The sequence below is a fragment of the Sorghum bicolor genome, chromosome 9, assembly GCF_000003195.3.
Source record: "Sorghum bicolor cultivar BTx623 chromosome 9, Sorghum_bicolor_NCBIv3, whole genome shotgun sequence".
NCBI lineage: Eukaryota > Viridiplantae > Streptophyta > Magnoliopsida > Poales > Poaceae > Sorghum > Sorghum bicolor.
In genome coordinates this window covers 57,298,930-57,325,234 of record NC_012878.2, presented here as the reverse complement: position 1 = coordinate 57,325,234, position 26,305 = coordinate 57,298,930, and the positions used below count along the sequence as shown (strand labels likewise).

The 26,305-nt window shown below is 46.7% G+C and overlaps 7 protein-coding genes and 1 non-coding gene across 8 annotated transcripts; 4 read left to right on the top strand and 4 right to left on the bottom strand.

The window, feature by feature from the left end:
• LOC8074602 lies at positions 1,090-1,937 on the top strand. Its single transcript, XM_002441480.2, has one exon. It carries the CDS (start codon positions 1,348-1,350, stop codon positions 1,744-1,746), a length of 399 nt encoding a protein of 132 aa, XP_002441525.1. The 5' UTR covers positions 1,090-1,347; the 3' UTR covers positions 1,747-1,937.
• Positions 1,775-7,051, top strand: LOC8063607. Its single transcript, XM_002441479.2, has 10 exons — positions 1,775-3,087; positions 3,423-3,717; positions 4,035-4,100; positions 4,910-4,984; positions 5,109-5,171; positions 5,270-5,329; positions 5,438-5,527; positions 6,173-6,280; positions 6,365-6,487; positions 6,574-7,051. Exons 1-10 carry the CDS (start codon positions 2,138-2,140, stop codon positions 6,700-6,702), a joined length of 1,959 nt encoding a protein of 652 aa, XP_002441524.2. The 5' UTR covers positions 1,775-2,137; the 3' UTR covers positions 6,703-7,051.
• Positions 7,559-7,631, top strand: TRNAR-ACG. The gene has a single exon. It is a non-coding gene; the product is annotated as a tRNA-Arg (tRNA).
• Positions 8,034-10,882, bottom strand: LOC8074601 (urease accessory protein G). Its single transcript, XM_021447809.1, has 7 exons — positions 10,689-10,882; positions 10,390-10,590; positions 9,844-9,904; positions 9,385-9,586; positions 8,742-8,863; positions 8,496-8,600; positions 8,034-8,338 (listed from the first exon to the last, which is right to left on the bottom strand). The coding sequence occupies exons 1-7, from the start codon at positions 10,760-10,762 to the stop codon at positions 8,255-8,257; spliced, it is 849 nt and encodes a 282-aa protein (XP_021303484.1). The 5' UTR covers positions 10,763-10,882; the 3' UTR covers positions 8,034-8,254.
• Positions 11,003-14,443, top strand: LOC8063606 (F-box/FBD/LRR-repeat protein At1g13570). The gene is made up of 4 exons (XM_002441478.2): positions 11,003-11,923; positions 12,274-12,426; positions 12,524-12,794; positions 13,983-14,443. Exons 1-4 carry the CDS (start codon positions 11,138-11,140, stop codon positions 14,000-14,002), a joined length of 1,230 nt encoding a protein of 409 aa, XP_002441523.1. The 5' UTR covers positions 11,003-11,137; the 3' UTR covers positions 14,003-14,443.
• LOC8063605 (cytochrome b561 domain-containing protein At2g30890) lies at positions 15,772-17,822 on the bottom strand. Its single transcript, XM_002440213.2, has 3 exons — positions 16,929-17,822; positions 16,627-16,788; positions 15,772-16,545 (listed from the first exon to the last, which is right to left on the bottom strand). Exons 1-3 carry the CDS (start codon positions 17,052-17,054, stop codon positions 16,084-16,086), a joined length of 750 nt encoding a protein of 249 aa, XP_002440258.1. The 5' UTR covers positions 17,055-17,822; the 3' UTR covers positions 15,772-16,083.
• Positions 21,014-23,207, bottom strand: LOC8063604 (60S ribosomal protein L18a). Its single transcript, XM_002440212.2, has 4 exons — positions 23,053-23,207; positions 22,821-22,936; positions 22,678-22,741; positions 21,014-21,570 (listed from the first exon to the last, which is right to left on the bottom strand). Exons 1-4 carry the CDS (start codon positions 23,065-23,067, stop codon positions 21,229-21,231), a joined length of 537 nt encoding a protein of 178 aa, XP_002440257.1. The 5' UTR covers positions 23,068-23,207; the 3' UTR covers positions 21,014-21,228.
• Positions 23,558-25,916, bottom strand: LOC8074600 (60S ribosomal protein L18a-like protein). The gene is made up of 4 exons (XM_002440211.2): positions 25,524-25,916; positions 24,395-24,473; positions 24,182-24,299; positions 23,558-23,867 (listed from the first exon to the last, which is right to left on the bottom strand). The coding sequence occupies exons 1-4, from the start codon at positions 25,789-25,791 to the stop codon at positions 23,808-23,810; spliced, it is 525 nt and encodes a 174-aa protein (XP_002440256.1). The 5' UTR covers positions 25,792-25,916; the 3' UTR covers positions 23,558-23,807.

Here is a 26,305-nt window from a genome sequence, read left to right as displayed (position 1 = left end):
GATGGAAGTGAAACTCGATATAGTACAATAGTAGTATTCGTCAGCGCTCCAACGGTACGAATGCTTGTGCAACGTACGTACAGGTTGGCTGCGTGGAGCTGAACGAAAATGAAAGAGAGAGAGAGAGAGAGAGAGTTCTGAAACTTCTAGAAATCTGTAGCCCAGGGCCCAGGCCCAGCTGAAGTTAACAAGGTAGCTACTCCCATCCGGCCATCCCCCTCCGTCTTAAAAGAATTGCACATGTTGCCTCTCCGTAATCAAATAGTACTTATTATATTTAATTAGATTTATATAAAATATTATCAACATTTCTAAAGGTCTATTCGCTTGACCGAAAAGTTATAGCTGAAAATAATATTAGCTAATTTTTGTAATAGAAAAACATGACCGATAAATTCTGCAGATAAATTTAAGCTTTAAATAAATTTATTGTATAAAATATTTCATGATGATTGCACATGTTGCCTCCGCGCCGTGGCGCCGAGAAGAGTCTCAGCCGTCAGCCGTGCAGCGAGTCACTTGCGAGCCTCGTGGTGTGGGCGTAGTCGTAGTACTACTGTAGGTCTCAGCTCCCTCCGGCTGCACGGACTCCACGCGCGGCTGTCACGCTTGCCGCGCGGCCTCACGAGTCACGACACCTGCTAATGAATAGCGCGACACATCTGAACGTGAGAAGTATAGTAACAGCAAGTCGTCAGGAACAGCTTACAGCTGGGCATCGCCATCGGCATCGCATTCGGCCGGCCAACCGAGGCATGTACTGGCCGCGCCCGGGTGAGCCTGCCTGGCTGCAAGCCTCTTTGAGCCGTTGTGGGTGGCCATGCCATCGGCCAGCGCGGCTCCAGCCGCGCGGCGTCCGGTGCAAGCTTCGCGTTCCCTGGCCGTCCGTTTTCAATTCCACTGGTGGTGCAGACCTGTAGCTGTATGGAGCCGACAGTTGTAAAGCGTCGCCACGGTTTGCAAATTGCAACTCCCACCCTGGTTACGTTTTGGTTCCACGAACGAGTCCCTGCACTGGTGCTGGACTTGCTCGCTCTCCGTTGCATAGCTGTTGCCTTGTACACAAAGCAAGCAAAGCCAAGGAGCGCGTCGCAACGAAGCAGAAACTCAGAGGGGCCAAACCGTCAGAAACCCCCACCTCCGTCGCCTCCCCATATATCCCCCGGTCTTCTCGTCGTCCGCTCCAGTCCCGGCAGCACGTCGCCTCGCCTCGCCACACCACCTCCACGTCTCTGTCCCTCCCGCGTCCGTCTTCCCAACCAACCCACCCGATCTTTTTCCAGCCAAACCAACGCACGCACACCCTCCCAAGTCCCAACGGCAGCAGAGCGGCGGCGGCGGCGGCAAATGGCCATCGAGGCGGACGCGGCGGCGGTGACAGCGGCGAGGGCGGTTTCGGAGACGGCGCCCATGTCCCCGGCCGCCGAGACGGCGGCATCAGCGGCGGCGGCGCGCCCGCGCGGGTGGCTGAGGAAGCTCATCCCGAGAGACTACCACCTGCCCCGGAGCAGCCGGCGCTGGAGGCTGGCCGCCCCGTCCGCCGCCGGCGCGTCCAGGCTCGCCTCGTCGCTGTCTCGCTCCCTCAGGTGGAAGGGCCTCCCGGGGCTCTCCTCCCTCTCCCTCCGCAGCGGCTCCGCGGCCGCCGTCGTCGACGCCGTCGCGTTCCGCGTCATGTACGTCGTCGAGGCCGTCGTGCTCGGCCTCGCGCTCTCCTGCTTCTTCCTCTGCTGCGGCTGCCACCTCTAATTAAGCTGCCGCTTTTCTTCCCCCCTTCACTTCACCACCACTGCTCGGCTGTTGGCGTGTAACAAATGAAATGACCATCGTTTTGGTTCTTCCTTCGATCGTCTTCCTGTAAATTTCCTACCTTTTGCTATTGGTAAAAAAGAAAAAGAATATGAAAATTTGCGATGCCTACTGGGTGTTGATTAGTTTAATTCGCGTGTGTTTGGATGCTGTGGATGACTGGATGCACCAAATTGCGATCACGGAAACTGGGACCCAGTGAGTTCTTGTTTGTTTATGCATAGCATATTGTGTCGTTGTCCCGGTAAAAAAGCAAGAGCGGGATATATTGCAATCCAACCAACCAAAATCGAGGCGACTCGGCTAGCGAGCAGCTCCGGAGGGGGGGATCATGGAGGAGGGGCGGAAATCGGAACCGGCGGCGTTCGGTTTCCCGGCGCCGGTGCAGCCGGGGGCGACGCGCGTGGGGTGGATCGGCATCGGCGTCATGGGCGGCGCCATGGCCAAGCGCCTCCTCGCGGCTGGCTACACAGTCACCGCGTACGCTCGCACGCCGTCCAAGGCGGAGGGTTTCGTCGCCGCTGGCGCGAGCCTCGCGGACTCGCCGCGTGCCGTGGCCGCCGCGTCCGACGTGGTGTTCACCATGGTCGGGAACCCAGGCGACGTCCGCGCGGTGGTCCTGGACCCGGCCACGGGGGCGCTCGCGGGCCTCCCCCGCGGCGGCGTGCTGGTGGACTGCACGAGCTCGTCCCCTTCCCTCGCGCGCGAGGTCGCCGCGGCTGCGGCCGCGGCGGGCTGCCACGCCATCGACGCGCCGGTCTCCGGAGGCGACGTCGGCGCCCGGGACGGCACGCTGGCCCTCTTCGCCGGCGGGGACGAGGCCGTGGTCGCCTGGCTCGCCCCGCTCTTCGCCCACCTCGGCAGGGTGACCCACATGGGCGGGCCGGGAAGCGGGCAGAGCAGCAAGATCGCCAACCAGGTTGCGGTGGCCGGCGCCGTGGTGGGGCTTGGCGAGTCCGTGGCCTTCGCCCGCGCGGCGGGGCTCGACGCGCCGCTGTTCCTCGGCGCCGTGTCCAAGGGCGCGGCGGGCTCGCGCATCATGGACATCTTCGGTGACCGCTTGCTCCGCCGCGAGTTCGTGTCCGGCGGCAGTGTGCGGTACATCGTCAAGGACCTCGGCATGGCGCTGGAGGTCGGGGACGGCGGGGAAGAGGCTAACGTGCTGCCTGGAGCGGCGCTGTACCGGCAGATGTTCTCGGCGATGGTGGCCAATGGCGACGGCAACTTGAGCTTGCAGGGACTGATCACCGTCGTTGAGCGCCTGAATGGCATTGGCAAATAGCGCAAGCTGCAGGCAAGGTGTTCGCCGGAATGCAGCACTGGACTTGAAAACTTCTGTATTTTTCCTGAATAAAATTTGGGGCCATGGTCAATACATGATGATGGGCTATGTCTACTGTGTATCGAGCTTGACTTGCTGATTTGCGTTTGTCATTTTGCTTGTGAATTGTGAAATAACGCCACAAAAACACCTAGCACCTGAACTGAAACCAACGTGATTATCTGACGGCTGAGGACTAATTTGCGAGGACTGTAAACACCAAGGGGCTTCCTGCTGAACTGTGCAAGATTTTTTACGTGTCAGACAGATATTTGCACCGTCGAAGATAAAACAGTGACATATACGCACTGCCGTTTCTGTGTAGCGTCATCTTATCTCTTTCGCCTTCACTCTCAAAATCTTCAGCCGAGGGGAGCAGAGGAGCAGCAGGTGGACCAAGAATGGCAGCGCCAGGCTCCCTGGGACTTCTCCACGCGCCTTCCTTCGCCGCGGCTAAGTGCCAGCCGGTGGCGAGCCGGGCATCCGCGCGGCGAGCGCCGCGGGCACTGTTCGCCGTGCGCGCCTCGGCTGCTGACGCCGCCAACAAGGACGCCGTCCTCAAGGCCTTCCGCGAGAACAGGGCTCTCAAGGTCTATCTCCTTACACGTCTCCTTCACCGTATCAATCCATTGATGTCAGCGTTTAGGCAGCATTCGGAAGTCGGAACACGAGGTTGAGCTGTTTTCTGGTTAATAAACAATCTAAGAAATTCATGCGTTCCAAACACGCATGCCGTTGGGATGCCGGATGCAGCAAGTTTGACATGTTACTTTCCCTGGAGTAGAAATTTGTGGATGTAATGCCGCCTTCAGAGTGGACAGTTGAAGGAACTTTTTTGTTTTGTTTGTATGAGTTATCCTTGCTTAGTGATGATTAGCTGATAGTTACTGACTCTTGAACTGTGCAGATAATTTCTGGGCTTCAGAACTTTGACAGGAGCAGTGTTGCATCTGTTGTCACAGCTGCAGATAAGGTTTGGATAATGCATCTACCTGTCAATGATTACTACGTACTAGTTACTATTTCGTTCTTGCAGACTTCTTTGAGACTATATGATGTGAAAAATGAGGCCTGTGTCACACTATTTTTCAGACATACTATTGTGCCCTGGAACTCCAAAATGTTATTTATGTTCCCGATGATTTTGTTTATTGGTTTCGTCTAGAGCTACAAATAACCTAAGATTGTGTCACTGATGATTTTGTCAAGAAAGAAGTCTAAAATCAGACGGCAGGTCATTGCCCAGGATTCAATGTTCCGGAACGGGCACTCATTATTTTTCATCCATGATGTTAATTGAAGTAATTATCAATGCAAGTTAGCCGTATAATCAACCTACTCTCTTCGCATACCATCAACATCTATGAAAACCAGGAAGCAACCTATACTAGCTATATTTTTCTAACACGTGTGTACTCTTTTAAGAAAAACAAGAATGCAACCTATAGATTAGCTAAATTTGGAAAGTGTCTGTTAGAAGGGCTTTTTTCCGCACAAGTGTTAAACCAAAATTTGTCTGACTGGGTGGAAATAAAGCTGTTGTCTACTCAATTTATTCATGATCATGTTATGAGTACTTATCTGTCATCCTAACAAACTTGCTGTACTTTTTTGTTTAGAATTCGAGGGCTATTGCCCCGGGTTTTCAATTAACATTGAAAAACCAAAAGTCTTTTACAGCACAGTTTTAAGGAGCCAAATGTCCACCAGGACTGAAAGGTTTCAGACCTCAAACACCAGTAACTCTAAAGTAACTTGCTGTACTTTTGTTAATTGCTGCAGGGAGGCGCAACCCATGTTGACATAGCATGTGACAAGGACTTAGTAAAGCTTGCCATGGATCTTACCAACCTTCCGGTAAGCTATCCATTCATAGGGTGACTGGAACCTGTGGTTGCTATTGCCATTACGGTTTCACCTAGCATCAGAGTTGGTTGTGCACTTTTGCTAAGTGCATTCTTCGAAAAATTGCATATTGCAGATCTGTGTCTCATCTGTAGATCCTTCAGCGTTCCATTCTGCAGTAGAAGCAGGAGCTAAAATGGTCAGGCACTAAACTTCGGTTGCTAACTATGCAAAAATTTCAAAAGAAAGTCATTTTTCTATAACAAATATTTGCCCCCTTAATCTTGTTTCTTTCAGGTTGAGATTGGAAACTATGATTCTTTTTATGAGATGGGCATTGAGTTCTCCTCTGAGCAGGTTCTAATACTATCCTGACCTATTCAGAGCTGCTAAATTTGCAATTTTATTGAAGCGTACTCCAAAAGTTGAATATTGAAAGAAATTTACTGTTGTAACCAATTTCAGGTACTGAAGCTAACAAGAGAAACAAGGAAGATGCTTCCAGAGATCACCTTATCAGTAACAGTTCCTCACACACTTAGTTTGCCAGACCAGGTATATCATCATCCCCAATCAGTAACCTTAAGACAGCGTATAGCGGCACTTATTGCCTGTGGCGGTTTGACAATGCATTTAGCGGTATAGTAGGATATATCATCAGACGATAAATATCAAAATATATTTCTAATTTTCATTAATGTTACCTTTTTTCCATTCCAACATGACAGGTTAACTGCACATCAAATCGAAGTCTTAAAAGTCACAACTCACAATTTGATCACCTCTGTCTCCTTTACTGCTTTTCAAGTAACCCCAATCATAGTTCATCAGATCTAATCAACTTCTTGCAGTCGCAAAATATGTAACACATGAATGAACTATATATTTGCCCATATAGTCTCTCAATAACCTAAGAACAAGAGGACGAGCATAGAGGAAATTTGTTAGTACCTTTGCTCGTTTTAGGTTCCTCATTTCTTCTAGCATGCGGCCTATAAGACTATGACCTGGGCTATATGCACAACCAAAAATATGTGTGGGCATTTGCCTACTTCTGCCCTCAATAATGTTGCCAGCAAGCTTGGATTTGGTGCTGTAAGGTTGTATCGCCACTATTTACAACCTTGCTTAAGACACTTTTCGGTAACCACTATAACTGATGCATGCTTTAGTCTTGCTAATTTTGATTCTTATTTGCAGATGAGACTTGCAGAGCTACTTGAAGAGGAAGGAGCTGATATAATCCAAACTGAGGGTGGAAAATGTTCTAGCCCGACAAAGCCTGGAGTTCTTGGATTGATTGAAAAGGTATAATGAAACTAGGACAAAAAAGAGGGCATGTTGCATTCGGTGTTCCTGTACCAAATTACAACATAGTGTTTGTAATTGCAGGCAACACCAACACTCGCTGCAGCATACTCCATCTCTCGGGCTGTCAGCATTCCAGTGATGTGCTCGTCAGGGTTAAGTTCGGTGACTGCACCGATGGCAGTAACTGCAGGAGCTGCTGGAGTTGTATGCACTATACTTGAAGTTTTTTCTTTAAAAGATATAAGCAATGTGATTTTTACAAGAACCGAGTTCTGTTCTTCTGATTGCAGGGAGTCGGTTCTGCTATTAACAAACTCAACGACGTTGTGGCGATGATTGCTGAGGTGAGGAGCATTGCACAAGCAATGGGGCTTGCGCCAAGAATCGTCTCTGAAAACTTGAGAACAGTTCGACACTAGTGGCCAGGAATACTGTCACTAGTAGAGGCTAGGAATACCTTGCCATTTCTGAGCAAACTTGAGCAATCAATAAGAAAGTCTTTTGACGTGGCAGTGAGTAGTGCGAAGCAAATGGCATCATAGAAGTGTGATCTTGATCAATGGAAGTTGTAAGACCCCAATTTTCATGTGTTTCTTCATTAAGTGTTGTTATCTTGTCGAACTCACAATAAGCTTCAGATAGGTGCTGGGTTTTGTGGGAACATCGTTTGTGCAAGTGTGCAACACAAATGAGATCTTGCACTTGCAAATACGACTCTTTCGTTTATGTTGTGCTGGAATGAAAAAAGGACCTATTTATTGATTGTAAGGGGAGGGGCAATCTCACCTAGGTCCTATTTGGATGCACTAGCAGGAGTTATCTGGTTAATAGTTCACAACTAATATTAGCTAGCTACCTATTAGCTCCCAGGTCTCTTCTCTTACAATTTTTCCAAATTCTTCAATAAGCTTCCAAGTGAAATACCTTTTCTCATGTATTCTCAAATTATTTTAGAAAATTCCAAATACGCAGTGCTATATTGGACAGATTCTATGATAAAGACAAGCTAGAATAACAACTTATGTGGTGTTGTTTTTCTGAATACCATTGAGAACAGGTCAACACAATCCTAAGCAACAGCATGAATGACTCCGTGGCCCAATGGATAAGGCGTTTTCTCATGTATTCTCAAATTATTTTAGAAAATTCCAAATACGCAGTGCTATATTGGACAGATTCTATGATAAAGACAAGCTAGAATAACAACTTATGTGGTGTTGTTTTTCTGAATACCATTGAGAACAGGTAAACACAATCCTAAGCAACAGCATGAATGACTCCGTGGCCCAATGGATAAGGCGCTGGTCTACGGAACCAGAGATTCTGGGTTCGATCCCCAGCGGAGTCGGTCACTCGTTCCTTTTTTTTCATTTTTGTCTTCCAAATTCAGAATTTTCACTGAATGACCTTGCTGCATTCATCGGAGAACGATGCAGCATTCATACCCGTTCTTTTCATTTTTGTCTTCCAAATTCAGAAATTTCACTGAACGACCTTGCTGCATTCATATCCATTCTTTTCTTCCAAATTCAGAATTTTCACTCAATTGTCCCCAGCGGAGTCGATCGTATTTTTTCCGTTCCAAATTCATAACTTTCACTGAACGGCTTTGCAAGCGTGTGCGCATCCTATGTAAACATCGACGTCTGTATAGTGATTAAAAAACGGGAGAAAAAAAAAGAACTCGAATATGCCATTCAGTTCAAATATGGACTTTTAAGACTCCATGTCTCTACTTCTCAAGTACGAATCGCACAAAAAGATGCAAAATTTATTGAGAAAAGGAGATCTCGAATATGCCATTTAACCCAAGGATGCAATTTTAAGACTCCATGTCTATACTTCTCAAGTACAATTAGCACCAAATAAAATTTATTGAGAAACCAAGAAATGGTCTATGCATGTGGAAGTGCCGAGTCAATCAGATCCACATACAAATCTGCATCCAACATATGGCCAAGTCGCAAGACCTCATCGCCGCTTATTACCAGTCACAATTTCCCACGCCTGCAAAATCTGATTCACAATCTCCTCGACGCCCACTCCATGTTTCACCTGCATATAACAATAATAATTTATATAAAGATGCCATCATCACTGGTTTCAGTGAAAGTAAAATGTCTTTGAACATGCAAACCCTGTTCCTTGGAACTAGCATGAAGTCATGAGAGAAAGGAAGAATACTAAAGATGTGCATAGTTTGATCTTGAACCTGCGCAAACACAAAAGGCCCTCCTTCCCGCATGCGAAGCGCATCTCGTTCCATTACAGCCAGATCAGCTCCTACAGCAGGTGCTAGGTCTGTCTTGTTTATTACCTGCGTTTGGAAAGTCAGAATTTTGTGCCAACCAAGTAAAATATGACCAGTGCGCCAAAAGTCAAAATAAGTTCATGTAGTTACAAATGAAGCTAAGTGCACATGGTTATAAATGATGCTGGCAAATACAGTATGACGCACCAAAAGATCAGCCTGTGTTATACCAGGGCCACCTTTTCTTGGTATCTTGTCCCCACCAGAGACATCAATAATGTAGATTATGTAGTCTGCTAATTCTCTGCTGAAGTTAGCTGCCAAGTTATCTGCATGCAAAATGCACATTATTGAGTTTTGGAAAAGAAAGGTTACCAGTAAGAAAAAAAAAACAGTAGAATAGGAATGCAAAATTTTCTTTTATGCAAGAACTTGAAAGAAGCAATTCTCATATGTCCAGTATCAAATGCGAGACAGCCAGAGAGGCAGCATGATCCCAGCAGAGGGCAGAGCTTGCACGTAAATTGAACAGGGGCCAAAACAGCTAGATTGATTAATCCAAAGCTTAACTAGCTGATAGTGTGTACATTTAGTGGAGTCTGCAAAAGGAGAGGGAGGCCATGGCCAATGTTGGCCTCAGCAAAGCTCCGCCCCTGGATCCCAGTAGAAACTAACATTACTCTATAATAACATTTAGATGGATAGGTACATATACACGGATATGTCCAAGACAATAGGGATGACCTAAATTTAGTTTGGATCCAGTAAAAAACACACCATAGGTTGATACGGATATATCCATAACAATAGAAATGACCTAAATTTAGTTTGGGTCCAGTAAAAAATATACCTCCCCCAGATTCACAGAGTAGCAAATCAGCTTTGTACAAGTTCGATAGCTCCTCCAGAGGACCAAGATTTATGCTGATATCTTCACGGATAGCCGCATGAGGGCAACCTCCAGTTTCTACTGCACGTATGCGCTCTTCAGGGAGAGCTCCATGTTTGATTAAGAATTCTCCATCTTCTTTTGTGAATATATCATTTGTGACCTGAATATGAAAGGAACAAATAGAAAGAAAAAAACCATTGCGTATATTCTATGCTTTGGAAAATGACGCAAGAAGAAAAGTGCCAATATTTCTATATCAGCACAGCGATAAGTCTGAAGATCAGAAGCAGGGGCAAAACTGAAGCACTAGATTATAGATGGATATCTCGAAATCATATGTAGCATTGCGTTTTCAGTTTGGCGAGGAAACTAGATAGCTTCTGTAAAAGAATCAGAAGACAGAGTCATGCCACGTACAGCTGCAAGACTATACTTGTCGCGTAGGAATCTGCATAATGCTAACATCAGGGCAGTTTTCCTGAATAAGGAAAAATGTTCATAAAAGTGTTAGGAACCATATAGCTGGTGCTAGTCACTGCATAGACAACAAAGTTTATTGGTTTCAGCAGTAGAATGTTATTCAGGCTACAACATGAACGTGTGCTTACATGCAATGTTCGAAACTAATCACATCAACTAACAACTCCAAATGTCATGATGGAGCTTCAGGAACAAAGTGAATGAAAGGGTATGGACACAAGCAAGCCCTTTGTCTACAAAGATCCCAACGATGTCCAGAAGCCTCCATAAAAAACAAACCTAATCCCAGATTAAGCTGCAATTTGCACCGGTGCGAGTAGGAATTACTCCGAAAGAACTTCACACGAATGTAATGGAGGCGCGTTTCTCTCCGGCCGTCACAATTTCACATCTTCCGCCAAATAACCGCACCGGAATTATGAGATGCACGCTGCCAGCGATTGGAAGGAGTAAAAGCAAGTAGTAGAAAGCAGCCGAGCTCACCCGGTGCCGACGGGACCGCCAATGCCGACGGTGAAGGCGCGGTCAGCGAAGTTGCGCGAGGCGAGCGGCGGCGCGCGCTTGGTGAAGTCGCCGGGGGAGTAGATGGGCTCGTGGGAGTGGGGCGCGAGGCCGTCGTGGGAGTGCCACACGCGGCCGTCCTCCCCTACCCACGATCCCCCCGATCCATGGCCACCGCCGTCCCTGAAAGCGCAGCAAAGCCACACCAAGCGTGCGTCGAATCAGATGTGCAGATAGCGACCAAAATCGCGGAAGTGGAGTGGTGGCACACGCGCGCGCACCCGTGGGAATGGTGGTGGTCGTGCCCGTGCTCGTGCTCGTGCTCGTGGGAGTGGTGGTGATCGTGAGACGCCATGGATCGGAGCTTGGAGGTGGGATTCGAGAGGGAGGCTGGAGGCTTCGGATAAGGGAAGAAGCGGAGCGCAGATTCTGTGAAGAGCTAGCTAGACTAGTCAGAAGATGCTCGTTGACTTCGGGATTCTTGTTGGCGGATTCAAGAGCGGAAGCGTTGAGACTGTTCAGAAAAAGTGGGCCAAATCCGAATGGGCTGGTCGCGGGCCTCCCAGCTTCCGCGCATAGAGAAATGGGCCATTAGCAGGCTAGTAGACCGTTGGAGGCGACGACGCACGCAGGGAGGGAGGCCGAGCGGAGAGGGAGCCGTCGCCGGCGGCGTCCACTGCCTGGAGTCGCTGCCTCGCAGAGAGGCGAAGAGTCTGGGGCTGGAGCCGTGATGGAGCCGAAGCGGGTGTTGGCAGGGCCCGACCGGCTCTCCTCCCTCCCGGCGGAGCTGCGGGACGAGATCCTCGTCCGCCTCGACCTCCGGGACGCCGTGCGCACCTCCGTGCTCTCCCGCACCTGGCGCCACCTCTGGAAGTCGCTCTCGGTACTCTCCCTCTCCTTCCCCTTCGGCACGCACCCCTCGGTCGTCGACAGCGTCCTCCTCCCCTACATCGGCCCCCGCGTCTCCCTCTTCGACATCTGCGTCGACGACGAGTCTGCCGGCCGCATCGACGATTGGTTCGCCGCGCTCTCCCGCTGCCGCGTCGAGTCCATCCACATGTGTGGCCGACTCAGATCAGGCTACTTCAACCTCCACTCCTCCATCTTCTCCTTCGGTGATCTCGTGTCCCTGCGGTTGCGATGCTGCAACATCCCACCCCTCCCCGTAGGATTCGCTGGCTTCCCCACGCTCCAGGAGCTCGACCTCATCTTTGTTGTCTTCCCAGCCAATGGGGACAAACAGTTGGAGGCTATCATTCGTCGGTCACCCTTGCTTCGTACCCTGGATATGTTTGATGTATGCATCTCTGATGACTACCCAGAATCAGTGATTGAGGCGCCCAATCTCCGTATCCTATCAATCTATTCAGAGTATGACTATGGCTGGCGATTTGGAGAGCTGCCGTGCCTCGAATATGCCAACATTGATCTGTTGTTCTGTCCGCAGCATGAACGTGATTTTGGAGATTTCCTTGCTCGGTTTGCTCACGTTCAAAAGCTCAGTCTCTTCTCGCCGGTACATTAGTTTCACTTTGTTCTTATTATATGCTTTGTTATAAATCAAGGCTGCAACGCTTGTTCTTATTATATGCTTTGTTATAAATCAAGGCTGCAACGCTAGTGCTTGGCTCAAGCTCATTACATAGATCAGGAATGTAAACATGGTCTCCTATACTAATAAATTAGCGTCAAGTTACACTAATAGTTAATAATTAATAATAATGGAAACAATCGTTTCATTGCTGCCCTGTTTCCATGTGCCTGTAGTCCTTTGTTTCAAAATAACACAGAAATTTCATCCATATTTCTACCCTGTATGACTTTTATCCAGTTTCAATGTTCTTATATATATATTTTTTGTCACAGGCTGATGATGTTAAGATGCCGTATACACTTCCATTCACCTTTTATAACTTGAAGAACTTGATGTTATCTATGGACTTTACTGAAATGCGCCCCATTTTGTTCATGTTTACCTTGCTAAGGAGTTGTGACAACCTTCAAAAGCTAGAAATAGAGGTAATACTGGATGTTTACCTTGTTGCCATTTTGTTCATGTTTACACTATTCGAAGGTCATCTTGTTATTTACAACTGATTTCCTTTTATTGGTGAAGTCGCGGGACGTCTTTGGTCAGGGTTTTGAGGCAGATTGGGAGTTCTTAAATGCTCTGTGGACTGATGGCATGTGTGCCAGTCTTCAAATTGTGCAGATGAGTCGTGTCATTTGGCTTCCAAATGAAATTTTACTTATGAAGCTTATCCTCTCTAAAGCAAGGCTTCTTCGCACATTATATGTTGATACACACCCAGATGATTTTGATGATCCAATAATTGACTTACTAAAATGCAAAAGAGCTTCAGCTCAAGCTCGTGTCCTGTTTGAAGGTAAAGAAATTTGATTATGGGTCTAAAAGTTAATATTGTATATTTATGATTTGAACAATGCATCTCTGCACCTCATTTTTTCCTGGTCAAAGTTAGTGGATATTACTCATGATGTACTTTTGCGAGTTTGTCTATTGTACAAGTGAGAGTGGATTATATTTCATCGAAAAGTTTGACTGCTGAGGAAAGATGATCGACATACGACCTATGTTGAATTCTTTGAGTTTTCTATGGGCCATTAAGACTTTAGAGCTTGACCCTAATATTGTCGGTGAAGAGGCAGCCATGGTTTCCAAGACTCCATTGCATGATATCTTATCTTTCCAACAATATTCAAGACCTTATTTTTCCTAAGCTTCCCATATGGATCATCTGGATTCTGTTACAAATAGCAATCAAATACATTAGTTTTTCAGCCGAAGTTCTAAACCGATTCTTGCGCAACCCTTTTACGTAATGGGAGCACCAAGCAACCCATATGCTAAATAACTAGGTTAAGGATATAAAAGAACAGCTGAGAGACATTACTGTCTGAATATTACTACTAGAATCATCATGGAATTCCCATCCAGCACAAAGATAAAAGGATGCTAGCTGCTTTTTTTTTCTTTTACACAATTATATTTGAGTACTCGTTTTCCTTTCCACGTCGATGTTATTCATTTTCATGAGGTAGCTGCAGATATCTATGGAGTATATGAAGGCAGCTATCAGAATTAATTCTAGTCAAGGCCTGTTCCATTAATGTTCACTGCTTTCTCTGTTTCATATTGGGATATGTTATTGAGTTTTCGTATTAAAGTTTCTTTTGGATCTTAGAGGATTTGAAGAATAATGGCAGGAACAGGGAACAAAAGAATAATGGCAGGAACAGGGAACAAAATATGGAAGCATGAAAAGGATGGGAAGACAACAGAGCTTTTTATGTACTCATTATATCTTCTTCCAGTTTAGTAGCTAAAACATTTCAATGAAGGAACCCAATGGCAGTCTGACTGTTGCCTAGTCAGCACTATGCATATGTTTCAACAAACATTTGAAGTGTTTCTTTTTTACAGGACCTTTTAAGAATTTCTTCTTGATAAGACCTTTCTAAGAGTTTGTGGTAGAAGATTATTGGTATACATAAATGCATATATTTTGTTTGGTCTGTTTTATGTAATTTCACAAACCGTTTTTCTTGTGCAGGTTTGGCGCAGCAGTATTAGATGAGGCAGATTGGTTCACTCGATGAGACAGGACCTGCTTTCTCTGCTGAAGTGTTTTTCTCTTTCATCATATAATCATCATACGAAGCATGCTGAACATGGCTAAGGAACCGGCGTATTTCTGTCTTGTTCAGAAGAAACTGATGTGCTATTGGTTGTTCACTGGTTCAGTAGGATATTCGTGGTAGTACCCAGAGTAGTTTGGTTAATGAAGCATTCCTCCAAACTTGCCTGAGTAGCTTTAATACGGCTATCCTTTCGATAAACCGACCCCCGGACCCCCGGAACTTGTTGCTTGCCAAGCCGGGCTTATGCAATAGCCAATACAATGGAGTCTTCACTGTGTAGTGAAAGCTGCTCCCCTTTATTTCATACTCCTGTTTGTTTGGTCCGGTTCCAGTTAATGAGATTAATTGATTTCCAACATTAGTTTCTCTACAATTTTGCCTGGCTAATTGGTCTTTTACGTTCCTGCACGGATTGCTACTCAGCAAATGGACCACATCCCGCCGTTCAAACGTGGCGAAGTTGAAGATGGGGTTCTTAGAACCTTCAGCACCGTCTTCCTCTGCGACTAAGCGTTTGTGCGACTCCTACTTCAAAGACGACCTTTCGGCTGCAAACGTTGAGACCCTCGACGAGTTGTTCCTAGCTTGCAGGGGATGTCCGGTGACCGAGCTCACCAGCCTTCGGCCATGGAGCCATAGGCCGTGCGTGTAGTTTATGTTGATCCTAGTAGATCTCAGGGTTGTCATATTCAAAATATAACCCCTTTGTCAGACCAGAAATGGACACTCTTGTGTTTATTAAAACTTATATCTTCTTAATATAATGATACATAATGCTCTTGCGTATTCGAGAAAAAAAAAACATTGTTGCTGTTGGTGTTGCTTGGACTCTGTGATACAGCCCGATGCAGCGCCACTGTGCTACTCAACGCCGGCTCCGTTCCATGTCCATGCTCGTTGACTTGTGTTCGGCGTCGCGCACGAGTGTCGGACGCCAGAACGATTGTTGGTCGCTGGTGTTTGCATCTCTGCGCGCACAAATAAATCTTGTGTGCATTTCCACGTGACGTCCCGTTTGCACTCCGCCCAGTCAGCACTCTCTTCCGGGTAATCTCCAATCTCCTTATTCGTTCAGTTCTGCAATGATCAAAGATCGCAGAAGACTAGAGGTAGGCAAAATCCCATGTTACCTAAGAGAAATGCGACGCAAGCATCAAAATGCTCTATAAGAGCAACTCTAACCCAAATCCCTAAATTAAGCCCTTAAACTTTTATTTACAAGCTATGATAAAAAAGTAGAGGCTCAAATTAAGACCCAACTCCAGTGGAAAAAAAAACAGACCAAGTCCTTATCTCACATATTCTTGTCTTAATTTATGAGTGGGGAGAGGAAAGTGGGTGGGATCCACTGGATAGGGGGTTCTAAATGTGATTGGCTGAAACTATAATTTGGGAGGGCATGGAAAATGGGAGCCCAAGTAGGAGGTGGGTTGAAGTTAGAATAGGAAGCCTGCTTCGAAACAAAGGAAAAATAAAGGAATTCTAGAGGATTGGAATCCAAAATTTCCAGTGAAGTCCTTTTGGAACGAAGGATTTTGTTGCTACAAACCCTATCAAATTCCTATGAAATGTCTTGTTTCATAGGAGTTTTTTTTTAACCTCATGGAAGTTTCCTTTGTGTCACTCACCCTCATCGAGTTACTGTGTTTTTCCTGCTCCGTCTAGATGTTTGATCTTCCAGCTTCCTATGTTTTTTTTTTATCTATAGGATATAGGATTCAAGATATTAGGGCGTTCAATTCCTACATTTTTTTCTTATCATATGTCTCCAGAGTTTTGAGCCAGAGAGGCCCTAATCTGACTCAGTTGAAAACAAGAAATGACCCAACTCAGCTTCTTCTTTCAAGCACATCACCTCTTTCTATTAACCTGTACAAATGTGAAATGCCAAATGCGAGCTCCCAAAGACGGCATCCATGGAATTCTTTCCAATCCATCCGCTCGACGGATCGTCGGCTAAACTAGTGTAATCCGGACTGGGGACCTGTCACGACTCACGAGTCAGCAAGGCGACTACGGCACCACGACGACCTCCTTGTGATCGTTCGCCGGGTACATGGTGGACCCTTCGCTCCGCTCGTCGCCGAGGGCGGCGGCGTCCTCCTCCTGCTGCCGCACCACGTAGCTCCACCGGTCCTGGACGAGGTACACGAACACCATGGCCGCCACCTCGACGGTGAGGAGCAGTGTCCACGGCCGCGCGCTCCGGCCGGTCCGCTCCTGGTACGTGTGCAGGCCGATGTAGACGTTGGCGACGCCGACGACGCAGACGCCGAGGCCCAGGAGCCAGTGCGCCAGGTACCACGCGCTCCGCGTCCTCACCCCCCTGTCCGGCCGGAGGAAGCCGACGAGTGGCTGGAGCCAGATGAAGCCGTACAGCGCCAGCCCGATCCTCTGGTGCGTGTTGTTGAAGGCGTTCTCGAAGTTGCTTATCGACAGCACCGCGCCGGCGGTGGCGAGAGCGACGGCGACGATCTGCGAGGATTGCATTGCGTGTAAATATCTGATGGCGATTGCAGTTGCAGGAGATGGAGTTCATGTCACAGTCTCACAGACCTGGGAAGCGACGTGGCAGTAGAAGAGGAGCCTGATGTTTCTGGGGCTTTTGACATTGCTGGAAGCTCTGATGAGCAGCACCCCTATCGGCATCAGGAAGCCAACTGAAGACCAGAGCAGGAAGGCATGGAGCTTGAGCTGCACCGAGAGCTTGGGTGTGAGCTGCAAGACCAATCCAGGTGTCGCAGTCAGTAATACAACACAGCTCCTACTGTCTGTCAGATGTTCATATTCTGGTAAAGTTGAACAGAGCCAGGAAAAATTTGGTAGCTTACAGGAGTAGTAGAGAGCATGGAAATTACCTCCAAAGGCTGAGCCATCTTGTAGCTCTGCTCTGGATGTGAGTCACCATGGGTTGGTGTGAGAAGCATGAGAATCACACAGCCTGCAGATACAAGGAGCAGTCTTTTTCTCTTGAACAGGAGCATTTCTGCTTGTCAATGGCTCAATTCTCTTCTCGGCAGAAACGGACGCCAAAAGGTGGCAAGCAACAGCTAAACAGAGCTCCTAAACGGTCCTCAAAAAGGGAAAAAAACAATGGCAGAGGAAGAACAGGCAGAGCTCTCAGCCTTTCACAATCCCTCTCTCTCTCTCTCTCTCTGTCACACACACTATCACCTCAAGTCATTCCTTTCTTCCAAGCCCTTCCTGGCCTTTATGTACCGGCACTACAAGAACTCAAGAAACATATTTGCACTAAAGAATGAACAAAAGAAACAGCAGAAAACCGAGGCTTTCTTCCAATTCTCCGCGCAATGCGGCCCAAGGTCTTGGTCTTCCAAGATGACTTGCAGGCGAATGAAAGAATCCTCCAAGGAATTCAAGGAACAGAGAATCTGATCGGCCGGTCTTGGGGAATAACTTGGAAGGGGTGTCCACTGAATGATTTGGATATGAGCAGCTGCTGCTGCTTTTGCCGCCTAGAGATAATATAGTGCGGTGGACTTTCGTGCTGTTGGGGAGGATGGAATCGGAGATAGATGGATGGGCGCTCTTTAGCTCCTTTGAGCTTTGGGGTACGGTTTGACAGCTCTGCGGTATGATGATGGTGTGAAAGGACGGCTTTGTGTTGTGGTGGTGCAGCAGGAAGCACCAAGATATTGTTGGCTGCTCCTGTATGTATCAGCATCCAGGAAAATTTGCAAAAGCACAAGAATGAAATTAGGGTATCAATTGTTGACGTTTGTAGGCAAGGTTTCACAGAAAAGCAAAAGGCATTGTAGGCAAGTTGTCTAGCGAGGTCCTGTGGCTAGGCTAACTAACCTTCTAGACCAGACCAGCACAGGAAGGCAGCTTTGCATCGTCGTCCTGCTTTTTTTTCCCCTTCAGATATGGCCATGACAGTACTGCCTAACAGCACTGATACGTATAGCTCTTGGTGAATGACATGATACCTGAATTACATACATTCACAGGCCTGTTCATTTCTGTTTTAGTTTTATTTTGCAGAACTAGCAAGAATATTATAGGATTTCGCCATAATGATCTATTGATTTGATCATGATGAAGATACTGCAAGATTTGTTCTCCATCCAGTGTGATGACAGAATGCTGCCACAACCTAATCTGCCCATTTAAGTTCACAACACATGTGCAGCCATACCTCTTAATCTAAAAATAAAAAGCATTTGCAGCCATACCTGCAAACATTTTCATTTGCTGTAACAAGAACCCGGGATCTGAATCTACCCTGTGGGGGATCTGAATCTACGCTGTGGATCAGTTGAGATTGGTTGCTTGAACAGCAGGCTGGTAGTGCAAAGGTTACAGACACCATCACCTCGATCCTTGACGGGAGCTAGTGAGATCTCGGTCCAGCAGGCAGCAGCGAGGGTGTGTTGGGTTGTGTGTGTGGCCTCCCAGCCGGTCTCCCACCAACTCCATGCCTGCATGTTGGATACCAAATTGCCAACCCAGTCTCTGTGCTTCCAATGCATGGCGATGTGCAAGCAAGACGCCTCCCTGCTACATACATGTCAGCTCACAAGTAACCATCATGGCATCAAATTTTGCCCCATCTTTTGTTTCCCTTTGGGTTTAGTGACGAAGTAGCCATCGCTTTGTATATATCTCATGTGATTCTCACTGCAAAAGCAGAGGAGGTGCTGACGAAGCAGGGGAGCTGGGGAGGGGGATCTGCATGCATGGCTGATGGACGCAAAGCTACATCTTGTAGTAGTTGTTGCTAATGGGAGGATCTGTTAACGAGTCCCTGTCAGCCGCAGACAGGGATGGTCAAGAGAGGATTCTCGTTGTACCGGCGGGAAAGCGACGACAAGCTTTGGGCTTTGGCACCATGATCAGTCATCAGTGCCCAATAACAATCTCCTCTTTAATTGTTTGGTTGCCACTGGATTCAATTGTGTAGGGTTTCGGGGTTTCTTCTTGTGGAACTATGCCGCCTGTCGCCTGATGCGTTGTGAACTGCCGGATACGGTATCTAGGGTGCGTGTTTTATTTATGCATATATGATAACTGAAGCACTATGGCTGCTGGCTGTATCTGTGCAGTCTTATTGTAATGGCCAACCGACAGAGCAGCTCATCCTCAACCGACCGAGAAGTGAGGCGCAATGCATGGTCTCCCATTCCTCTCCATCTCATCGCTGCCATTTGTGACGGAAAAGGTTGGATGCCAAAAACCCAACAAACACACGGGGTACCGAGAGAGAAGGCCTTGTTGCACTAGTGCACTGCACATACGTGCACTCGCACATACGGTCACATGCAGTGCACACCAACCGCGGTTCAGACTTCAGACTCTGAGAAAAAACTGAAGGACAAAATCGGGGGTTCAGAAATGGCATGGATATGTGTCGAAATTGTTTCTTTCTGCGGCTGCACTCATTGCGCGATGGGCCAGCGCGCACTCGAGTCCGCCCGGACCGATCGAGTGGAAGGAAAAGCGCGCGCGCGAGGTGGGGGCAGCCCCTACTGGGATCTCCATCCGTGTGCCACTACTATCTGCTTCACCGCATCACCCCATCACTCATCACTCACCACACAGTGACCCGTTCCTTTACCTTGTATACTGTAGGAATTTGTACAGGCGAGGTTGACGTTTCCAGGATTCCAAAAGCCACCGGAAAATGATCGTTTCATTTTTGACAGCAGGGAAAACCAGACCACGCGTTGTCTGCTGCTTTTGGGAGCAAAATGTCAAAGTCTCAGGGCGTACAGGTACAGGCTAGAGACTATCGCTTGTTTGCTTGAGGTTATCAACGGATCTGTCAGACATTCAACAATATTTTTTTCTCACAACGAATCATTTCTGCCATGACTTATCAGTCAAACGAATAAGGTTCTCACCACTGCTGCTTCAACATGTGTGATCATGGCCTTTACGCTGTAATGCAAATTGGTCGTGAATGGTTCGCTGAAAATAGTCACCTGTCACCTGACTTTGTCATCGTAATCATGACTCTAATCTTGCTTTCCAACGACCACCATTCCGTTGGCCTATATCAAATCACCAAAAAAAAAAAGGAACGGGAATAATTCGGAGGCAGCGGCCAACGCCAGCGATGGTTCACTGGGATCTTGTTCCGCAAGCAGACTGAAACCAAACCATGGACAGCCTAGGCAGCTTGCTTTCGGGTGGTTACTGGTTAGGTGAAGAGCCCTGGGACTGGGAAAGTCTCATGCCCTCGCCCTGCCCTGACGTCGCCAGCCAGCATCTACACATCGCTAGCATTAGCAGCATCTTTACACCTGCAGTAGTGCGCTATGCAACCATGCACATCCGCCGCTGATGTCGCCTTGATGGGACGCCAACGTTTTCCACGTCCAAATGTGCATCATTTCAGCAGCAGCCGCTCAACTGTGCTGTCCGGTCCTCTCCTCTCATGGGATACCCTACAAATGAATACCCGCGGTTTTTCTATAGCGTAATTTAATAAATTAATTAGATAATTTATTTTTTATTTAGTTCATTTAGTTACAAAAAGAAGAACCACAGGTTTTTACTACAAATGAATACCCACGGTTGTTCCAAATAGAGAACACCCTATGAGAAACGGCTATTGCTGCAAAGCACTAGAGATGGAGCTTGAGCAGGTGAAGCCAATGGACTGTGGCTTCTCTGGACTCAGCAGCTTTCGTGGCTTTGTGCATTGAATCCCCCTCTTGGCTTCTCTCGGCCCTGCTATTCTGGGTGACAAGAGCCTATTTGCTAGAGATTATCTGCCAAAGCTAACAGCTATTCAACAATATTTTTCTCTTTCCAAGCCCACAGCATAGAGCCACAGGATGGCGATCTTGAGAGGCAAAGTTTGCTCAAAGAAGTTCAAATCGAAAATCCTGAAGGCAAACCGCGGGCTGCAGTACAAAATAAGAACTTCCCAACTATCAGACAATCAGGCAATTTTAGACACAGTAACGCAACGAGAACCCACAATGCCAGCGAGCAACACATGGCAAGTAAATAGCAGTCTGCTGATAACTAATTGGACAAAAGTCAAGGGTTTGCATAGCATCATTCAAATCCGTAACTGGAAACATCAAAGTGCTCAATCCACGGGGCACCAAAACTTGCACAGGCAAAATCTTTTATCTCTCAGGCGCTAAGACACAGAACACAGGTACGATAATCTGACGACAACTATCACATGAACAGGTTGGGCCTGGACGCCTTGAAGGTGGTCTTGAGCTTCCTTGTGGGTGGCCTCACCTTGCGGTACACGAGCGGGAACTTGATCTTAGAGTTGTGGAACTGCTTGGTGTTGTCCCTCTTGCACAGCTTGAAGTGCACCGTGGCCGTCTTGATGATCTGGATGCAGGGGGACCTCACACGGTGGCGGGAGGCCATCTCGTTGTACATCTGCTCCACGGCACCGTTCAGGGTGGTGTCACGGTACTCCTTGTACATGTTGTGGTAACCGGTCCTGCTCTGGTAACGCAGCCAGATGCCATAGTTCTTGATAGTGGTTGGGTTGCGCTCAAAGATCTGAGAAACATCAAGTGCGTTAAGATGCAGATATGGTCAAAGAAAACATAAGAGAACAGGTGACTTTGGGATTGCAAGCCCATCCTTAACAAACTCTAGCTCTATCTATCAAAGGCACACAAGGAAAATGACACCAATGAAACCCCTCCCCAACTAACAAAATTGCTAAATAGCTAAAGCATCATTCAACAGACATTACTGAATCGGCTTTGGCTATATCTATCTAAGGCAAACTAGAAAAAATGGCACCAATGGAATCGCTCAACAACTAACAAAAATGCTAAATAGCCAAACACCATTCAACAAACATTACTAAATCAGCTTAATGCAAGATTGCCACCACACAATGCTACAAAGTCAGGTCATCAAGGTTCTTATGCATGACAAGGTATGATTGGGAACATTTGTTTCAACACTGGACACTGCCATAGCTGCAACAGAATCTAACATGAATTGAAAGTTTGGAGGTCTACAAGTTTGAAGCACCCTAATGCTGAAAAGTGTAACAAGCGACTCATTGTTCAAAGGCAAAATAGAGGTAGTACAGATACACAGTTTCATGTAGAATATCAACCACTCATTGCTCAAAGGAAAATTTTGCCAGAGGACATCGATAAAATGTGGCTTTTGCCACAGGCCACTTAAAAAACATGTCTTTGCTAAAAGACATCATAATTCTGAACTAATATGCTACAAGACACTAAACTCATTACTATATTTAATTTTAATAGACAGCAACTAGACAACCACCCAAATGACAAATATGCCCTGCATTTTAGTTTTAATATACAGCAACTAAACTCAGAGCCCAATACAAAGCCCAAAACAAAATCTAAGATCTCTCCACATTGAAACAAGGATCATCTCTACAATTCAAGGGTTTTAAGCTCTTATTGAAGAATCACTAATCGCATATACCTTTTGTCTACTGAACTTATAATCAACTGATGAAGTGATAGACATTGCTGCTAATCAGGCCAGGGGGGCATAAACTTCAGGACATAACATCAGCAGTGGCAAGACACAAACGACACCTATCTATCGATCCACACTAATTCATAAAGCATAGCAACGGTTCACAGTAAGAGGAGAAAGGATTGGTAGTACCTCGTTGATAGCGAGCATCTGGCCATTGCTCTTCTTCACCTTCTTGAGCTTCCTAAGGAAGTACCTGCGCAAAGACAAGCGAGACTATCGTCAGAAAGCAATCTGAGAATCCTAGCATCGGCCCAAGAGAGTACGGTACTCACCAGAACTTTGACTTGGCGCGAACCTCGTTGGTGGCCCAGAGCTTCATCCGGTAGATCTTGGGGTGCTCATCGGTCGGGGTCGGCAGCGCGCGACCCACCACCTGGTACTGATGGAACTGCCGAGACCGAAACAGATCACAGATAAACTTAGGAGATCAGCCACAACGGGAAGAGCAAAGACACAGCGGATCAAGACAAGCGGAGGCGGAGAAGATGACGGCGGTAGAATTACCCTGTGGGCGACCATTTCGGCGAGCTCGCGAGGCCGGAGGGGCGGCGGAGGTCTCCTAAAACCTAACAGGGGGAGATGGCGGCCGACTAGGGAGGATCCGGAGGGGAAGTAGTATTTATGTGCTAGGGTGAGAAACCCTAACGGGCCGTGTATTGTGGGCCTGAATGCTTGATAAGATATTGGGCTGTTATCTCTGGCAATGGCAACAATAAATTGGGCTTTCTAGAGGCCAGACTTTTGTCTGGTAAATGAGCCCTGATCAGTCATTTATTGTGTTTTCTCTTTTCTGATTTTTGTGTTCCCGATTAGACCTTGTTTACTTCACCCAAAACCCAAAAACTTTTCAAGATTTCTTGTCACGTCAAATCTTGCGACACATGCATAAAGCCTTAAATATAGTCAAAAACCAAAACTAATTACACAGTTTGCTTGTAAATCGCAAGATAATCTTTCGAGCCTAACCCCAAACCAAAAAAATTTGGAAACTAAACAAGGCCTATTACCAGAGAGAAGTCTGGGGATTCTTGACCCTGATTGATATATACTATTATATATTGTCCAGAAAATCCACAATTTACACAAGGTATCTTATTGTATGATGCAGTGCTGCTTACAAGAAGTAGATGGTACGTTTAAAATTTCATTACAAAGTAGAATAGATATGGACATAGGAGAGCACATGATGTTGCTCCACACTTTTAATACACACAGATATACAGCGCAAGTATACATCCATTGCCTTCTCTGGAGGCAATTCACCACACATGAGTTCCTTTAGTTACCCCCAGGAGGATGGCAACGGCAGCAACAACAGCCTGCCACATCAAATTCGAAGCAAAATCAGCTTGAGATTCAAAAAAAGAAGGAATTAAGATCAAATGATACAGCAGCAAATAAACACATTCAACAATTTAGCAGACCTGTATAGTCCAAACTAAAATTTTCAGCATATTACAATTTAAATCAGTAATAAGTACTAGGTACGTTTAGTACCCTTTTTTTTGTATCAGTTGCTACAGAAAAGACTATTAATCAAACAGTTTGCTTCCATATTTCCATGCAGCTCGATCTCAAATTCCAGATGTGAAATAGGCAACAGGGTTGCATTGTATTAATAAAATGAACTTACAGCAATTGTGCAAGCAACGTATCCTGGTTTCTCTCGTTGGTCATGTACCCGCACACATATCAGAATAAAAGCTCCAATGTACCATGGAATGGCAGCAAGGAAAAACCCAGTAATGAACCTTGTTCGAGGAAGAGAAAGGGATTTTGTTAGTAGTGCTGTATAACTTCAGAAAATACAGGGAAATAACACATGTACAGAGGCAGAGAAACTCACAGACACCAGCCTAAGCCGAGGCCACAACATGGGAGACGCCTCATTCTCACAGGTCTTCCTTCAGCAACAGGACCATAGCCTAAGGGACCAAAAACCATATGATCATTGGCATAGATTTCTATTTCTCATGTTCAATACACATTTATTCATTATCGCCACAGTGTAGTTCAGGCAGATTAGCTATGTTCAGTTTCTTGTATGCTTTCAGAAACCATAGGGGGCCCATCACCATCACTTTTGGTCAATGAATTCAATTATCTCAGAACTGCATAATTATATTTCATTGCTTCCATCAGAAAAATCTCCAATGTCATGAACATCGTCTCAATTAATGTTACTCCCTCCATTTCACATTATAATCGTTTTGGCTTTTCTAAGTACATAGTTTTTGCTATGCACCTAGGGATAAACTATGTCAAGATACATAGTAAAAGCTACTTATGTACCTAGAAAAGCCAAAACGACTTATAATTTGGAATGGAGGGAGTATATTGCTAGTGGTCACAACAGCGGTAGCTCTGCTAAATTTAGCACAATTACTTTGAAGAGTAAATCAATTAATTCAGTTTTCATTAGAATAATAACTTGCAGTCTACCCTGCTAAGATTCTGAATCGGTTCGCCAGATTGGCAATCATCGGCGAGCGCATCACGATCGCTTTTGGTCAGTGGATTCAATCATCTTAGTATAGATGAATTATATGTCTTTGTCTTTGCTAGTTTGCTTCTATCAAAAATATGTCCAATGTCACTACCAACATCTCAATTATCAATAAATGTTATAATTAGTGGTCACAGCTATGAACTATGACTAAAATGGAGCATACAAGTGCTAACATTAATTGCAGTGTACCAAAGAACAAGTGCTAACATGGAGCATACAAGGTTCTGAATCGGTTCATCAGATTGGCAGTTATAAGCTGTGAATTTGCCAGTTTGCCTCACTTGGAATCTAGATACGATCATGAATCAACATGAATCAATCAATGATTCCACCATGAAAGCCTTGTAGATACTTCGAATCGCACTTGCACCCCACAAGCCCCAGCTGCACTTTTTCCCCCACTACACAGCTAAGCTAAACAGCACGAGCAAACAATCTCAGAAACCGAGAAGACCCCCAACCATACCTGGCACGGCCTGGTACCCCTGAGCGTAGTAGGGCTCCGCGGGCGCGTACGGCTTCTGCTGGTTGTGATAGCCGCCGCCGCCGAACCCGGGAGGCGGAGCAGGCTGCGGGAACCCGACGGGAGGTTGCCGAGGGCCCTGGAACGTGCCGTACCCGTACTCCTGCGACGGCTGGCCCTGCAGGTGCGGCGCCTCCGACGGCGGGAGGCCGGAGGAGGAGTAGCCCCCGGCCTTTCCGCCGTCCGCCTCCGCCTCGTGCCTCCCTCCCATGGGCGATGGCTCGACCGTTGACGATCGCGACGAGCTGTGGCGTGTGCGCGTGTCGCCCGCAGAGACGCGCGGTGGGATCTGGAAGGACACTGATGACTTGATCGAGAGTGAGTGAAGACTAGGCGACGCCGAGAGAAGTACTCCGTAGTTGGGAGTTGGGGTGGGCTGGGATGGCCCCGCTATTTGGATCAGGTGGTGGGCCACATAGGGTGTATTTGGTTTCCTTGATTATTTGTAGCCTGGCTAACTTTTAAGTCTGGCTAGTCTTAGCCTGCTTTCATCAAGCCAACCTCTATTTGTTTGGTTGATTGTACTATCTAAACCTGGTTAGCAATTGATGTGTTTGGTTGTCTGGTTTGATTGGCATACAATTATCTCTTATTTCAATGGTAAGTTTATCTCCATTGAGGAATTACGTCGAACATGTGGTGGACATCTCTTAATGGGTGCATGGCGAGCAGCTCAATAAGCACAACCAGCACTTCAGCAAGCAAGCAATGAGCACATCGAATCA

Coding starts and splice junctions, on each gene's coding strand:
- LOC8063607 (XM_002441479.2), top strand. CDS start 2,138: ATGGAGGAGGGGCGGAAATCGGAACCGGCGGCGTTCGGTTTCCCGGCG. Junction 3,718..4,034: donor GCGAGAACAGGGCTCTCAAG/GTCTATCTCCTT, acceptor TGAACTGTGCAG/ATAATTTCTGGGCTTCAGAA. Junction 5,172..5,269: donor TAGAAGCAGGAGCTAAAATG/GTCAGGCACTAA, acceptor TGTTTCTTTCAG/GTTGAGATTGGAAACTATGA.
- LOC8074602 (XM_002441480.2), top strand. CDS start 1,348: ATGGCCATCGAGGCGGACGCGGCGGCGGTGACAGCGGCGAGGGCGGTT.
- LOC8074601 (XM_021447809.1), bottom strand. CDS start 10,762: ATGGCGTCTCACGATCACCACCACTCCCACGAGCACGAGCACGAGCAC. Junction 8,864..9,384: donor ACTCTGTGAATCTGGGGGAG/GTATATTTTTTA, acceptor TTTTGCATGCAG/ATAACTTGGCAGCTAACTTC. Junction 8,601..8,741: donor TAACACAGGCTGATCTTTTG/GTGCGTCATACT, acceptor TTCCAAACGCAG/GTAATAAACAAGACAGACCT.
- LOC8063605 (XM_002440213.2), bottom strand. CDS start 17,054: ATGCTCCTGTTCAAGAGAAAAAGACTGCTCCTTGTATCTGCAGGCTGT. Junction 16,789..16,928: donor AGATGGCTCAGCCTTTGGAG/GTAATTTCCATG, acceptor TTGGTCTTGCAG/CTCACACCCAAGCTCTCGGT. Junction 16,546..16,626: donor ACTGCCACGTCGCTTCCCAG/GTCTGTGAGACT, acceptor CAATCCTCGCAG/ATCGTCGCCGTCGCTCTCGC.
- LOC8063606 (XM_002441478.2), top strand. CDS start 11,138: ATGGAGCCGAAGCGGGTGTTGGCAGGGCCCGACCGGCTCTCCTCCCTC. Junction 11,924..12,273: donor AGCTCAGTCTCTTCTCGCCG/GTACATTAGTTT, acceptor TTTTTGTCACAG/GCTGATGATGTTAAGATGCC. Junction 12,427..12,523: donor TTCAAAAGCTAGAAATAGAG/GTAATACTGGAT, acceptor TTATTGGTGAAG/TCGCGGGACGTCTTTGGTCA.
- LOC8063604 (XM_002440212.2), bottom strand. Junction 22,742..22,820: donor CGCGCCAAGTCAAAGTTCTG/GTGAGTACCGTA, acceptor GTCTTTGCGCAG/GTACTTCCTTAGGAAGCTCA. Junction 21,571..22,677: donor AGATGCTCGCTATCAACGAG/GTACTACCAATC, acceptor GATGTTTCTCAG/ATCTTTGAGCGCAACCCAAC.
- LOC8074600 (XM_002440211.2), bottom strand. CDS start 25,791: ATGGGAGGGAGGCACGAGGCGGAGGCGGACGGCGGAAAGGCCGGGGGC. Junction 24,300..24,394: donor CTCGGCTTAGGCTGGTGTCT/GTGAGTTTCTCT, acceptor TCCTCGAACAAG/GTTCATTACTGGGTTTTTCC. Junction 23,868..24,181: donor ACGTTGCTTGCACAATTGCT/GTAAGTTCATTT, acceptor TTGATGTGGCAG/GCTGTTGTTGCTGCCGTTGC.